The 16847-nt window shown below is 47.6% G+C and overlaps 1 protein-coding gene across 1 annotated transcript in view; it reads right to left on the minus strand.

Moving 5' to 3' along the window:
- Positions 1 to 14518, minus strand: part of LOC135218983 (alpha-1,6-mannosyl-glycoprotein 2-beta-N-acetylglucosaminyltransferase-like) — a 213038-nt gene extending 198520 nt beyond the window's left edge. Inside the window, exon 1 of the mRNA XM_064255421.1 lies at positions 14311 to 14518. Coding sequence (XP_064111491.1) covers positions 14311 to 14505 — 195 coding nt within the window. The 5' untranslated portion in view covers positions 14506 to 14518. The remainder of the gene's footprint in view (positions 1 to 14310) is intronic.
- Between the last annotated feature and the right edge of the window lie 2329 nt (positions 14519 to 16847).

Here is a 16847-nt window from a genome sequence, read left to right on the forward strand (position 1 = left end):
TGTTGTGTTCGTTTTGGAATTCTCGCATCTTCATCATGCAACGTCAAAATTCTTCTGCATCCAAGTTAAGTACTGCTATTAATATTCTATAACATTTACGGACTGCCCTGGGCCCGTTTAACCGTTTTATTTAGGTTGTTTATGGACGGCGTCCAATGCGGCATTGTTCCTGAGCGGCTCGCTCCCGCGTGTTCCATTGTTTCGTGCCACATTCGGTCCTCTATACCGTTTGTGCTCGAATACTTCAGCAGTACATTATTATTCTTTCAATGATGCATTATTGGCGTTTTATTTACGTTATTTCATCTCTACACGGGGGTTGTTTTACGAGCTCACTCGTAGCCTACGTCGTTTCCTTCAGCTTAGAGTTCATGCATGCATGTTCTTTTAGTTGTCAGGTTTCTATGAGATAGGCTCTTTAGAAGGACTCTGGTCCTTTCTCTCATGTCCTGAGCCACCCTGGTCACCGCCCTGCGTTTCTACGTCTCGGCATAGGCTAGCTGCTCAGAGTGGCCAGGTTCGCCCTTCCTTCTCGGTTGGTCCGATCCAGCTTCTCCAGGACACCTCTTTTTCTCCTCCATCATATTTTCTTCCTTCTCCCCCGTATTTTGTTAGGATGTTATTTTGTATTCATGCTTATCAAGACGGTTCTGGCTGGCCTTGGCCACCTTGGTTCGCGTGGCCTTTCTCACCACGTGGTTCATCTCACGGCCGAGAAGGTTCCAGGCGTCCGCTATGAGCCACCCAGCGTCGGTCCTCCATGCTCCCTTCCCCCTCCTGGGGGGAGATACGCTCACTCACGTTGTCCCAGACAACCGATCCGAGCACCCTCCCTTCTCTCCCCCCCACGCGGGGGGATACTGGAGTTAGCTGGAGGACACTCGGCGCCGGCTCAGCTTCATGCCACTCTCCCCAATAGAGTACCAGGGGGACCCCTGCCTGGCCGAGTCTCGGTTGGCCACCAGACTCGGCTATGCTCGGCTCTCCTCGGCTCTCAGGCCGCGCTCCCCTACCTTGAGTCACCACCCTCCCGCCCCGGCAGGTCAGGACCCCGGCACAGCCAGGCCCCAGGGACCGGTGACACCAGGTGGGCTCCGGCATCATTACAAGAATACGTTTTTCATGCATGTTTACGTTTATATTTAACATCCATTATCCTAGTTTAAGTTGGCGGAGACCCCGCTACCTACCCGGGTTCCACCACCTACTTATTTTAATTTTCAGTTTGACAGCGGGGTTGTCAACCCCGCCCCACTCATTATTGGTCCCCTCCTGCTCCTCACCCGCCGTTCCAAGTACAGTGGACCCCCCGTATTCGCATTCTCTGGATTCGCGACTCACACATTCGCAGATTTCTCTCGGGAACGTTTCCCTGCATTATTCGCGGAAAATTCGCGCATTCGCGGTATTTTTCTATGAGAAATATCCACAAATTCCTGGTTTTTGTTATCAATTTCATCATAAAATGCACTTTTTGTGATAAAACTATTAAAAAAACCAAGTATGAAAATTTGTAGTGGTTTTTCTCAATTTTTAACTAACAAAATAGGCTGTTTTTAGTGTTTTTATAGGGGTTCCAAACATTCGCGGATTCTAACTACTCGCGGGGGGTCTGGTACGCATCCCCCGCGAATACGGGGGGACCACTGTACTCCTCGCTCCGGCGTAAGGGTTAGGTGTTACTCCTGTTTCAGTGATCTTTTGTCCTCCGGCAACGCCGGAGACACACTGACTCAAGCTGTTCTACCGATCCTGTCGGCCGACTCACCACATTACACGGCAGAAGAGCAGGTAGAGACTAATCCTTATTATCTTTTAACTCCGGAGCATTCCGGTGTTATGATATATCACATCACGGACTTAGTCCAGGATGTTAGTGATGATACTCATGTATCATTTCACTTACAGGTCACCCAATGTATGGAGTCGTCTGTAATGCCGTGCTGCAGGACCCCTGTGGGCAGAGGTTTGCCAGACCCACGCCACCTGTGCGATCCGGTACAACGAGTCGCTGGTTTGGCACCATGAGAGCTGCACGATCTGCTATGAGTTCGGGGATCAGGTCTCCTCCGGGGTGAGTAATGTTCCGGATATACTACATTTTAATACAATGACTTCAGTGACCAATATGATCCGTGATATATCAATCATCGTATATTGTAAATTGATCTTAAGTAACCTTAAGTATTAATACTAACCTTCTCTTTCAGGATGTCCAAGCGATCCGGGATTCCGTCCTTTCTACCCTGAAGGCCTGGGTTGGTGGGTTTGGCCGGAATGTAACCAAGGGCCAACCCTACATTATTTCAAAAGAGATGGCCACCCTCATCTTCCCCGGTGGGAAGAGCGCCTCCTACGTGGACCCGGAGGCGGTGGCTCCCTTGATTACCACCATCCAGGAGCAAGTGGCGCTAGCCTTGGAGGAACCGACGACTCAAGTAGCCGCACTGGACTTAAACCTCGAGCCCATGACGGTGGATGGCACAGGTAAGGATGTAAGTAAGGCAGGTTTAGTAGGAGCTCAAGGTCTTCCCTTGAGCCCATCTAGAGCTTCTTCCCCTACTTCATCTACTTCTTTCCAGGGATTTACCGGGGAGGTTCAGTCAGTCAGACCGAAGTCCGCCCTGGCGATCCCTAGAGTCAAAGGTAAGCATGACTTTAAACCGCTCCAGAAGTCACTGTCGAAGAAGTCAGGTTCTAGCCTTGCCTATAAGTCTTCGGCTCACCATCCCGGAGCGGACAAGGCTAAAATGACTTCTTACTTAAAGGGTTCCAAGTCCAAGTCTTCTAAGGACAAGGCTCAGCTCTTCTCCTCCGACCCTGAGCCTTCGACTTCTAAGGGAACCAGACCTAGGACTCCTAAAGAAAAGGTAGAACCTTCCCCTTTCCACCCAGACACCTTCTCTGCTAATATCTCCGCCAATATTATGCAGCAGATGGGCAGTTTGGTCGGGAACTTAGTGCAAAATAAGTTTCAGGAGATGTTTACACAGATTTCATCTTCTTTAGAGGAGTCAGGCCAATCTATCCGAGCTATCTCTGATAGACTAGTTACTCAGGACAACCTCATTGCAGGTCTCCGAGAGAACTCAGCGACAGGACTTCCACAGTCTGGCATGGTGGCTCAAACCATGCCGGACTCGTCTACCTTTCCCACATTTACAGCAAGCAACCCCTGCAGAATTGCTTCCCATGCTCCCTTTGTAAACGGCATGCTAACGATTGAGGGCTGTGGAACTCAAAGGATTGAGGACTTCGAGTTTCATCCGCAAGGATTGCAGCCCCCCTTCATTGGCTATGCCCGCCTTACAGAAGCAGCTATGAGAAGGGAAGACAAGGTCCCGAAGGAGACTAATTCTCTCTCGGGATCACGCACAACGTGAATGACTACGGAACCTAGAGGAGTGGCAATGTGTCAACACCAGGGTTCAAGCCTACAAGAGTGCCTTCATGATCTTCACTGTGGACGCGGAGACCCCCATCCCGTTCACATCGAAGGTAGCGGAGCTCACCTTGCAAGCCGTGATGAAGGATGAACCAATGCCACAACTCCGGGAGACGGAACCAACATCCTTCCTGCTCCCTGGAACAGACGATCTCTAGGTAGATCTTCTGGCCACCTTTTCGGTGGGCAAGCTGAAACCAGACTGCGCCATCTCTCAGTTCAGCGAGAGATTACCCAGGCTGTCAGACAACCTCATCCAGGCTGAATTCGACGCCAGGATGAGACTGTGCAGATCCCTCAATTCACTAGTAATGACGGAAGTATCGGCTCTAATCTAAGGAGAAGAGCCGCTATTCAAAATCATTGCAAAGTCACAATTGTACTCGATGCAATGTGACTTGTATGATTTCATCATAGCTAAGCGAAATTGTAGGAAACACGTCCTGGCGGAAGCCACTATCTGACATGAGCCTAACAAGCTCTTAGCCTCATCCATTTGGGGCGCTGATCTCTTCCCAGCCTCAGTAGTGAACGAAGTTCACTGCGAGGCAGTTAGGTTCAACCAGAGCCTAAGGGTTCACTGGGGTTTGATCAACAAACGGAAATCGGAATCGGCCGCATCAAATCAAAAATCAAAGAAGAAGCCTAGGAAATTCCAGCCTTTCCAGGCTTCCCAGCAGCAAACGGTAGTACAGGCGGTTCCGGTATCACAAGTACCGCAACCATCCACTTCCAAGGCGCAGCCACAACAACAGTTTGTGCTGCTAATGCAACCACCTCAGCAGGCACAGGCTTCGACCTCCTACGCTGTCTCCCCGGCTTTCAACCCGATCTTTGAAGGTCAATCCTTTAAGCCCTTCAACAGGTTTGGCAGGAGTAGCAGAGCTAGAGGCGCCTTCCGCCAAAGGGGCAGCGGAAGAGCATCTAACCGAGGTAAGGGTTTACGGAGAGGACGTGGGACATGCCCTTCCCCGAACCAGTGAGAATCCTCAGGTAGGAGGGAGACTGTTCCTCTTTCGCCACCGATGGAGGTTCAGCAAATGGGCCCAAAGTATTGTGTCCAAAGGTCTAGGTTGGAGCTGGCTCAAAGGTCCTCCTCCATCCAAAACTTTCCATCAGCAACCAACAGCGGAATTGATAGAATACGCTCAAGAACTCCTTCAGAAAGGAGTGTGTCAAGAGTCAAGCATTTAAAATTTCAAGGTCACTTGTTCAGCGTGCCAAAGAAAGGCTCAAACAAACGAAGAAAAATTCTAGACTTGTCCCATCTAAACTTATTCATTCGTTGCGACAAGTTCCGAATGCTGACCATTTCGCAGGTGCGGACCTTACTTCCCCGTGGGGCCGTCACCACCTCTATAGATCTTACAGACGCATACTATCATGTTCCAGTAGCAAGACACTTCCGCCCGTTCCTAGGCTTCAGGCTAGGGAACCAGGCATTCTCCTTCAAAGTAATGCCTTTCGGGCTCAGGATATTTACAAAACTGGCGGAGACAGTCGTTCAAGAACTCAGGTCTCAGGGAATAATGCTAGTAGCTTATCTGGGCAATTGGCTCGTTTGGGCCACAAGCATTGAAGAATGCCACAAAGCAATGGTCAAATGGATCCAGTTTCTGGAAACACCTGGGGTTCCAGATAAACAAGACCAAGTCCCGGCTAACACCGGAGTCTCGCTTTCAGTGGTTAGGCATTCAATGGGACTTGAAGTCTCACACACTCTCAATTCCGTCATTGAAGAAGAGAGAAATAGCCAAGGCAACCAGACAATTTCTCAAGTGCAAGCAGATGTCCCGGAGGAACCAAGAAAGAATCCTAGGCTCTCTCCAGTTTGCTTCAATAAACAGATGTTCTACTAAAAGCAAAATTGAAAGAGCAAAACAACAGATCCCGAGACAAGCTAGCCACTGTCCCGGCGATCTTACGGAAGAGGCTCCCTGGACGGAGATCAAGAATTTGTCAAAGACAATTCCCCACCAATTCCCTCCACCGGCACTAGTTATCCACACAGATGCGTCACTAAACGGCTGGGGAGGATACTCACAGTACAAGAAGGTACAGGGAACCTGGTCCCTTCCATTCCACCAGCTTCATATCAATGTACTGGAAGCTATGGCAGTGTTCCTCACCCTGAAAAAACTTCATCCAGCCAAGAAATCTCATATCAAACTGGTGCTGACAGTGCAGTGGTAGTACACTGCACATCAACAGGGGAGGCTCCAAGTCGAGCCATGTGAACCATGTCATGATAGGCATATTTTCACTGGCAGCCAAGAACAAATGGCACCTGTCCGCCACCCATCTAGCGGGAGTAAGGAACGAAGTAGCGGATGCGCTATCTCGTTCAGTCCCACTGGAGTCAGAGTGGTCCCTGGACAAACAGTCATTCAAGTGGGTCTGCCAACAAGTCCCAGGGCTTCAGGTAGGCTTCAGGTAGATCTCTTCGCCACAGAATCGAATCACAAACTCCCTTGTTATGTGGCTCCCAACCTGGACCCTCTGGCTTATGCCACAGACGCTATGGCTATAGATTGGAATCAGTGGAAGAAGATTTACATCTTTCCTTCAGTGAATCTTCTCTTGAAGGTTCTGAACAAACTCAGGACGTTCAAGGGACATATTACTCTAATAGCCCCCAATTGGCCCAAGAGCAATTGGTTCCCACTGCTACTGGAATTGGGATTCCCAATCCCAGACTATCACAACTAGTACAAACGAGGACTGTGTACGCTTCCTCAGGAATTCAGAAAACCCTAACTTTATGAATTTCATGAAGTTTGCGGCAAAAAGGGATGCCAATATCAACCCTAAGAATATCCTATTCTTAGAATCGGATAAACGGGAATCGACCATACGTCAGTATGACTCAGCAGTTAAAAAACTAGCTATATTCCTGAGGAATTCTGAAACACAAACCATGACAACCAATCTGGCCATATCCTTTTTCAGGACACTGTTTGAAAAAGGTTTAGCAGCTAGTGCTATTACTACTTCTAAATCTGCACTCAAGAAAATCTTCCAGTTTGGATTCAAAATAGACCTAACAGACTCTTATTTTTCATCTATCCCTAAGGCCTGCGCTAGACTCAGGCCATCAGAGAGACCCAAGTCTGTGTCATGGTTCTTGAATGATGTCCTCAAATTAGCCTCAGACACTAATAATGACTCATGTGACTTTTTACCCCTCCTGAGGAAAACATTATTCCTTTTAAGTCTGGCCTCAGGAGCCAGGGTATCTGAACTGTCGGCTCTATCTAGGGACTCTGGTCATATAGAGTTTCTCACTTCAGGAGAAGTGCTACTTTCTCCAGATCGTCAATTTCTAGCTAAAAATGAGGACCCACTAGATAGGTGGGGCCCGTGGAAAATTCTCCCACTTCCACAGGACCTGTCCTTATGTCCAGTTACTACCCTAAGAGCATACCTATAGAACGGCCCTAAGATCTTCAGGCCCTCTATTTATAAGGGAAAAAGGTGGCACTATTTCCTTAAAAGGAATTAGACAACAAATATGTTATTGTTATAATACAATTAAGTTTGTTCATACTTACCTGGCAGATATATATATAGCTGTATTTCTGACGTCCGACAGAATTTCAAAACTCGCGGCACACGTAGTGGGGCGGCCAGGTGGTAGTACCCATTCCCGCCGCTGGGAGGCGGATATCAGGAACCATTCCCATTTTCTATTCATATTTATTCATGACCCTTGTCTCCTGAGGGGAGGAGGGTGGGCACTCTAATTATATATATCTGCCAGGTAAGTATGAACAAACTTAATTGTATTATAACAATAACATTTTGTTCATGAAACTTACCTGTCAGATATATATATAGCTGAATCACACCTTCGGATGGTGGGTAGAGACAGACTAGGATTTTTTAGGAAATTTAAATTAAAATAAAAGATTAACTTATTGGTTTCCTTACCTGATAGCAAAGTAGACTATGTGATTACTGTCACCTAAAGCCTGCTTTATGCTTTATCAGAGTTGCCAGCCAGGTTTGGACCTGTAGGGTGCTGGTGCCCTCTGGATGCTCTGTCAACGGGGACGTGACCACAATGTGACAAGACCATCTAGCCAAACATATGGCAGTAACACAGCAACCAGACCACCACCTGACCAACTAACCAAAAAAACCCTGACATTAACACTAAGGAATGGGAGATTTTCACAGAAGATCTCACCATCAACCAAAAACACAATAAACTAACCTAACTAAGCTAAGGGATAGGGAGAGAGCCACCTTCAGCCCCCAAAACTGTGTCTGCCGAAATGTAAGGTCCCAAAGAACTACAGTTCTCGTAAATCGTTCTCACATCCCGGAGGTAATGTGAGGCGAATACGGAATTGCTCCTCCAGAAGGTGCTATCAAGAATATCTCTGATAGACATATTCCTTTGGAAGGCAAGAGAAGTAGCTACGGCTCTGACCTCGTGAGCTTTGCACTTTAAAGAGGCTCATATCAGTCTTCTGGCAAGATGAATGAGCCTCTTTAATGACGTCCCTCAAGAAGAAAGCAAACAGCATTCTTCGACAACGGCAAATCTGGTCTCTTCACCGAGCACCAGAGATTACCTGAGGGACCTCTTATCTCTTTAGTCCTATTCACATAGAACTTGAGAGCCCTGACAGGGCACAGGGCTCTCTCTGGTTCTTGACCCACGAGACTCGATATTCCTTTGATTTCAAAGCTCTTTGGCCAAGGATTAGACGGGTTCTCGTTCTTAGCCAAGAAAGAAGGGTTCAACGAGCAGACAGCGCTGTCTCCCTTGAAACCCACTAGGCTACTGAACGCTTGGATTTCACTAACTCTCTTCGCCGTCGCCAGAGAAGCTAGGAAAAGCGTTTTTCTCCGCTTAAGTCCCTTAGAGAAGCTTCATGGAGAGGCTCAAAGGGACTTAAGCATCAGATGTTTCAACACCACATCTAGATTCCATGAGGGCGGTCATGCTTGTGGAATTTTGGTGGTCTCGAACGCCTTAAAAGAGATCGTGGCGATCCTTTTGTCGGAGAGGTCCATTCCTCTGTGGCGAAAAACGGCAGACAACATACTCCTATAACCCTTGATTGTAGGAACTGCCAATTTCTGCACATTTCTTAGATAGAGTAAGAAATCTGCTATCTGATTCACAGAGGTCATGGAAGAGGAAATTCCTTCCTTCTTGCACATGCCCTGAAGGAGGACCACTTAGACTGGTAGACAGCTCTTGAAGAGGCTCTTCGAGCATTAGCGATTGCTCTCGCAGCTGCCTTTGAAAAGCCTCTCGCTCTGGCCAACTTTTCGATAGTCTGAACGCAGTCAGAGCCAGAGCGGAGAGGTTTTGGTGAAACCTTTTGAAGTGAGGCTGTCTGAGTAGATCTCTCCTCCAGGGCAACGTTCTTTGGGAAGTCCACAAGGAACGTCATGACCTCTGTGAAACCACTCTCTTGCTGGCCACATTGGGGCAATCAGAGTCAACCTTGTCCCTTCTGAAGCTGCGAACTTCCTCATTACGTCCCCCATGATCTTGAATGGGGGAAAGGCGTAAAGATCCAGGTCTGTCCAGTTCCAGAGCAACGCGTCCACTGCAATTGCCCCTGGTCCAGAACCGGGGAGCAATACAGAGGAAGCCTCTTCGTCCTTGATGTAGCGAACAGGTCTACTAGAGGACGTCCCCACAATCTTCCATAATTGTTGACAGACTTCCTGGTGCAAGGTCCATTCTGTTGGTAGAATCTGATTTCGGCGGCTGAGAAGGTCCGCCCTGACATTCTGAACCCCTGCCACGAATCTTGTCAGGATCTTGATGCGCCTTGCGTACTGATAGCAGAACTTCCTTCGCCAGGAGAAAAAGGGATCTGGAGCGAGTTCCTCCCTGATTCTTTAGATACGCAAGGGCTGTGGTACTGTCTAAGACTTGAACAACCTTGCTTGACAGTTTTTCTTCGAAGAACTGCAGCGACAGGATATCGCTGCCTGTTCCTTTACATTGATGTGCCAGGCTACCTGTTCCCCTCTCCAGGAGCCTGACACTTCCTCCCCCCTAGTGTTGCTCCCCAACCGGAAATGGAAGCGTCTGAGAACAACATAGGTCGGGGCTCAGAAGATTTAAGGAGAAGCCCTCTCGTAACTTCTGAGGGTCGAGCCACCATCTTAAGTGGACTTTTACCTTGTTGGAGATCCTTAGGATCGCATTCAGGTCCTCTTTCGACGTCCATTCAACCGCAAGGAAAAATTGAAGAGGCCTGAGGTGCAGTCTTCCCAGCGAGACAAACTTTTCTAGCGAGGAAATGGTGCCCAGCAGACTCATCCACTCCCTCACCGAACAAGCTTCTCTCTCTAGGAAGGCTGCGACTTTCTCTAACCCCAGTCGCTGACGTTCCTGGGATGGAAACGCCCGAAAAGCCACTGAATCCATCTGAATCCCCAGATACACGATGGACTGTGTCGGGTCAGATGCGACTTTTCGGAGTTGACCAAAAGACCCAGAGACTTTGCTAGGCTAACGTAAACTGAAGGTCCTTCAGACACTTCTGCCTCGACGACGCTCTGATCAGCCAATTGTCGAGGTAGAGAGATATCCTGATTCCTGACGAATGGAGCCACTTCGCTACATTCCTCATAATCATTGTGAAAACCATCGGGGCCGTGCTGAGACCGAAACAAAGGGCTCTGAACTGCCAAACCCTGTTGTCCAAGACGAATCTCAGGTACTTCCTTGAAAGAGGGTGGACTGGGACGTGGAAGTACGCGTCCTGCAGGTCCAGAGACACCATCCAGTCGCCAGGTCTCAAGGCTCCCAGCACGCACTGAGGCGTCTCCATTTTGAACTTGATCTTTTCTACAAAAAGATTGAGCCTGCTCACATCCAGGACCGGGCGCCAACCTGACGACTGCTTCGGCACTAGGAAAATCCTGTTGTAGAAGCCCGGTGACTCTAGGTCCAAGACTTGTTCCACCGCTCTTTTTTTTGACCATCTGGTCTAACAGATCGAAAAGAACACTTTTCTTCTCTCCCTGATAAGATGGAGAGAGGTCTCTGGGAGTTGATGTTAAAGGAGGAGGATGTAAAAAAGGGGATTCTTGTACCCCCGCTCTACTATCTTGAGGGTCCAAGGATCCGCCCCTCTCTGCCTCCAAGCCTCCGCAAAGAATTCCAGTCTGGCCCCGACTGGCGTCTGAAGGACGAGATCTTCATTTGCTGGTTTTGGGTTTGAATGAAGCTCTTCCTCTCGAAAACCCTCTCCCTCGAGGAGCTGCTCTCGAGGGGGGTGCCCCGCGAAAGGGTTTGACTTTCTTCGGGGGTTTGCTGAATGTAGAAGTGGAAGGAGCTGCTGGACGTCTTGAAGACTGAACCAAGAGGTCCTGGGTCGCCTTTCTTGCAAACTCTGTGCAAGATCCTTTACCATAGCCTGGGGGAAGAGATGGTCCGAAAGAGGCGCAAAGAGCAATTCCGCTTTCTGAGCGGGAGATACCGACTTAGCGGTAAAATTGCAAAGCAGTGCTCTTTTCTTCAGGAAGGCAGTTCCAAAATGAGAAACTAGCTCCTCCGAACCATCCCTGACGGCCTTGTCCATACATGACAACACGCTGGACAGCTCCCCCAGACTAAGAGAATCAGGACTCCTAGACTGAAGGTCTAAAACTCCCAGACACCAATCTAGGAAATTAAAAACATTAAGGGTACGAAGCAGTCCCTTCAAGTGGTGGTCAGTCTCCACCGGAGTCCAGGACACCTTAGCAGACGATAAGAGAGACCTCCTCTGAGCGTCCACTAAACTGGAGAAGTCACCCAGAGCGGACGAAGGAACCTTTACTCCCACATCCTCCTTGGTCTCATACCAAACTCCCCCTTTCCCGGCGAGTCTAGAGGGTGGATGGGCGAAAGTGGTCTTGCCCTGATCCTTCCTTTTGGACATAAAGTCTTGAAGCTTCTTAAACGCCCTCTTAGTCGACAGCGATGTCTTCATTTCGACGAATTCAGGGGTCTTAACGGTCTTGGAAGACGAAAGTTGAGAGGGAGGAGACTAGGGGCTGCCGGCTGGAACTTCTCCCCGAAGGCTGAACGTAACAGCCTAACAAGAACCTTGTAATCCGAGACAGCTGAAGCTACGGCTGTTCTTCTTCCACGGAACTCCCTGGACTACTAAGTTCCCCTTCCTCCCTAAGAGGAACTGGAGAACGCCCATCAGGAGAGGGAGTACGTCCAGCAGTCTCAATCCTGAACAATGACTTCCGTTGGTTGGAAGTATCCGCAACAGGTACGGAATTGGCCTTACGTCGATCTTTAGAGGTACGGACATCTTGCGAAAGAGGAGCGTCCTTAGAAGCAACGTGAACTGTCTTAACAGAAACGTCTCTACGAGAGGAAGCGCGAGCTTCCTGACGAGAGGCGCCAAAAGCGTCCTGCTTAGCCAAGCGAGCGTCCTGCTTTGCGTCCTCAAAAGCGTCCTGCTTCGCTCGCAAAGCGTCCTGCTTCACACGGCGACGTCCTGCGGAGCGTCCTCAAAGGCGTCCTGTCTATAACTCGAAGCGTCCTGCTTCGAACGCCGAGCGTCCTGCGAGCGTCCTCAAAAGTGTCTTGAAGAGAGCGCAAAGCGTCCTGTCTAGAACGCCGAGCGTCCTGCCGAGCGTCCTCAAACCGCTACCTGCCGAGAGCGCAAAGCGTGTCCTGCTTCGAACGCCGAGCGTCCTCTCCTGAGAGAGTAAAAGATCTGCTAGGAGCAACGAGAACGTTGACGATCCGGAGGGGAGGAGAGAGACGAGCGAGACGAGAGAGAATGAGGCTGCTTCGTCCTCTTGACGGGCAGCCGAACGTCCTTCTACGCTTAGGCTCGACTGCTGCTGGGCGAGTCCTTTGAGCCATCAGCGACGTAATCTGGTCCTGAAGGGACACTAGGATATCCTTCGTAGGTGACGAAGGAGCAAAAGAAGGGGCAGGACTGAGCCTGCGAGAAGGCGAGGGGCGCGGGGAGGGGACGCCTTCCTTCCTTCTAGCAGGTACAGCTATCTGCCTCTCAGGTGAACACGCCTGTGCGTGGAAACTAACGTCCTCTTCGGTAGAAAGCCTTCCTCTCTTCTGCGGAGGAAAGGCGTCATAAGCGTCCTCTGACGAAAGAGGAGACATAGGACGTGAAGCGTCCTCAAAGCGAAAGGTCCTTTTCAACGGACGTGAGTCTCTCCGAGCGCTCCACCCCTTGCGCGGGGAGGACGCTTCGGAGGACGAAAAGCAATCTTTCAGGACACGCGCTCGTGCGCGCTCCTTGGCAGCCTGGGATTTAGCAACAAGGCCTGCCGAAGGGACGCCAGATCGGTGGGGAGCCCCCACCGTAACCCTCTTGCGGCTTTCGACATACCCACTCCCTGAGTCCTGAGAGTCCGATAGAGGTCTAGGCCTAGAGGCATTATGGGGCCGATCTGACGCCCCCTCCACAACACTAGGGGCACTAACACAAACTTTCACAGGGCCGGTTTCTAGGGCCAATACTTAGATTCGAGAGCACGAATAGACTCCAGAATCAGAGAAAGGGGTGTTACCTTCTCCAGACACAGCACTGGGGCCCGAAGGCAACAAAACAGGATTAGGTTGAGCAAAATCTACTGGTGTTAGAGGAGGAGAAATGTTACTATCCTTACCTTTAGTAGAACTGGCCCTTGGGAGGAAGACCTCCTGACTCTATCGCGCTCCAATTTACGTCGATAGGTCTCATACATCTTCCATTTATCATCATCCAAATCCTTACATTCATTGCACCGATCATCAACCACGCAAACATGCCCCCTGCAATCCATACAAACTGTGTGAGGATCAACTGAAGGTTTAAGAAGCCTCACCTTACATTCACTCCTCACACACACTCTGAAACTTCCAGTACTTGATCCAGACATCATGTACCCAGAAAAGCCAATCCAAAATCAAAAACCAATCCACTATTACGCGTGCCTAATCCAACAATCCAGAAGTCGATACCAAAAGTCAATCCAGATAATATTAAGCGAGATAATCAAAAATCCTAGACCGGAGTACTGTAAACAGTTGTTTGCAGCACAGCGACAGAAAAAAATATGAATAGAAAATGGGAATGGTTCCTGATATCCGCCTCCCAGCGGCGGGAATGGGTACTACCACCTTGGCCGCCCCAACTACGTGTGCCGCGAGTTTGAAAATTCTGTCGGACGTCAGAAATACAGCTATATATATATCTGACAGGTAAGTTTCATGAACAAAATACACTTTATTTACAGGTTTTGGATTTTTATTCTTAATTTGGGTATTGAATGGTCCAAATTGTTGTAGTATTTCATTGTTTATAGGTCAATTTAGCTTTATTATGAAATTTAATGGGGTGTTTTTGGAGGGCTTGGAACGGATTAGCCATTTTACATGTAAAATGTGTTCCAAGATACGAAAAACTCATTATACGAAGGCCGCCTCGGAACGGATTAATTTCGTATCTCGAGGTACCACTGTACATATATTCATATAATTTTCATGACCAAATGCACATTTTGTGAAAAAAACTTTTAAAATTATTAAGGTAGAAGCATTTTTAGAGGGGTTTTAAGTATTCGCAGATATGAGCTATTTGCGGGGGGGTTGTGGTACACATCCTCCACTGACTACCATATACGTATGTCACCCTGGATACTTCAATAACTTCTGTTAAATATAATTCCTAACCTAAATGCTAATACTGCATAAGTTAAAAATATTCTGTGGCATAGGTTACATACACCACCTTCTTGCTGAATTAGGAGACCAAGGATTTACCCATATTCTAAAATTTTTAGGGCTATATACTCATGTATACTACATAGCATAAAATATGAAAGAATACAAGAAAACTCACTTAGCAAAATATGTAAATATATGTTTTTACCTGTAGGAACTTAGATGCTGGACTGCGATGGTAACTTAAGGATGGGTCAAACTCTGGTGTTTCTCTTGCACTACCTCCCAGTGCTGAATGTGGATCGTGTGGCAGAGGAGGAAGTGCAAGCTGCAGCCAGGCAACACTTAGCAAAACCACAACACCCAATACCCTCACTGCCCGGCCCCATCCTCCAACACGCATCACAACCAAATCACCTGTAAATCAACTTTATTAGATTCCTTCAAAATAGAATAAATATGAACATTTCATAAATGTCTATGTACATAATAGAATAAGCTTACACAATGTTTTCATAATATATAAACATTTTCTCATACAAATCCATTAATCATAAGATGTCTTATTCTGCGTAGAAATTGGCTCTTTCTATGCTGAAAAATCATAATTTTTGAAAGTATATTGTATTTTTCCTAACTTTACATACAAATCTGAGGTCCTTTACAATAGGAATTACTTGAGGTGTTGGCTGGACACAGCTGCTGAAATATTTAGACAAGGCACTTCCGGTCCGGTTGTTGGAAGTCCCTCCGACCAAACGTAAACATTCCAATTTGCTTTCGGCCCAGATTGACGGCTTGCATGAGGTGGGCAGTTAGTGTAAAGGACCTCAGGTTTGTATAGCTAGGAAAAATACAATTTACTTTCACAAATTCTGATTTTTTCCTACGCAATATACAAACCCTCGGTCCTTTATGATAGGACGACTCACTGATTGATGGGAGGAATCTGAATGATCTCCAGTAAACCAACTGGGGTTCAGCCTACCTGAGATTTCCTTCCTGGTTGTAAGGGGGAGGAAGGGAATCCAGCCAATAACTTTTGATCACAGCCAAAGAACTGCAAGCTCTTAGTCAGTCTTCTGGGTCTACTCATAAGGGGGGACGTTGTGTCCCCCATAAGAGGCCGCTAAGAACCATTATGTTGGTGACAGTAAGGCAAATACAAGTTATGGGTTTGTCTTATGTCAAAGGCCCCTTCCCTTCAAAGGTAGGGAAGGGGCGGATATTTACTTCTACTATTAACTAGCTTCTACTATTAACTAGTCTAAGAAAATGGATAGGTTACTCTAAGGAGTGTCTTATCTGCATCGGCCGCTTGGTCCAGCATGTAACGGTCCGCATACTCTCTACCTGAAGGGAAAGAGTAGGATGAAAGAGATGAAAGGAGAGCCAGTCACTCCACAGTCACGCTCATTCATACAGTACAACATGGCAAGATGCAACTCTGTCCTGTTGGAGGAGCTGGGTAAGCTACACTTGTTGAGCAGCCACCACCAGTCTCAAGGAAAAAGTGTCCAAGGACTTGTGGGCAATATCCCGAAGGTAGTGAGAGGTGAAAGTGGTCTGGTGTGTCCAGACCCTTGCCTTCAAAACCCGATGAAACAACAGGTTCTCATGAAATGCAAGGGACAGGGCAATGCCCCTGACCTCGTGAGCTCTCAGTCTCACGAAGCCAGAAAGACACAGTGTTCTTGGACACCTCTTTCTTGGAACCTCTAGTGTTAACGAAGAGCCATTGACAATCAGGCCGGAGACATCGAGTCCTCTTCAGGTAGCGTTGTAGTGCTCTAACAGGACAAAACAGCATCTTGTCTGGATCATCACCAATTAATTTGCTTGGGGACCAATGGATTCTGAGTCTTCGCTATGAAGTTCGGGACAAAATCGAGCATAACCAATCCCTATCCCCTAGAGTGTTTTACATCAAAAGAAAGACCATGTAGTTTGCCACCTCTCTCTGTTGATTACAGGGCTAGCAGAGAGAAGGTCTTGAGGGTCAGATCCCTATCTAAGGACTCTTGAAGGGGCTCGTATGGGGCACGAGCCAGGCTCTGCAACACCAGAGTCACGTACCACTCAGGAGGCCTGAGATCCCTGGGTGGGCATGAACTAAAACTTTTGTATACTTATTCACTTAAACAATACTTAGGAAAGTAATTTAAACAGCCTTAACACACAGATTAATATAATTATTAACACCTTACAATTAACAACAAACACGCTGAAGGTGGCAAGCCAACAAATAGTACATTCGTATGTTAGACCGCTCTTTAGTTAAATGGAATTCCTGCCGACGAAAGGACCTCATCCAAAACGTAGACGAAGCGAGAAAGTCCTATTCAGTGAATATGTTTAGCTCGTAACCACTCTGTCCTATAAATATGAACAATATCACTATTAGTGACATGGAAACAGTAAGTCAAATTAAATTAACCCAGAATTACTCAAAATTAAGCTGCCTAAATTTTTACAGGGCTTCGCAAAAAAAAAAATTAACCAAAGCCATAAACTGAATTCATAACAATGCAACCTTTGACACAAATAACCTGGAAATTTTATATGAATAAATTGACTCAAAAGGACCAAGAATAGTTATTTAATAATTAAGGATTTAGCAAGACCTTTGCTTAAATATAAATTAAAGTACTGGCAATAACAAGGAATCGAACTAATACCCGCTTCCTTCAGTTGAACCCCATACCTGTTATTGTCCAGAGAGGCATATGAGTGGAATTGACGACG

This window comes from Macrobrachium nipponense, chromosome 1 (genome assembly GCF_015104395.2).
Source record: "Macrobrachium nipponense isolate FS-2020 chromosome 1, ASM1510439v2, whole genome shotgun sequence".
In the NCBI taxonomy this organism is placed as follows: Eukaryota; Metazoa; Arthropoda; class Malacostraca; order Decapoda; family Palaemonidae; genus Macrobrachium; species Macrobrachium nipponense.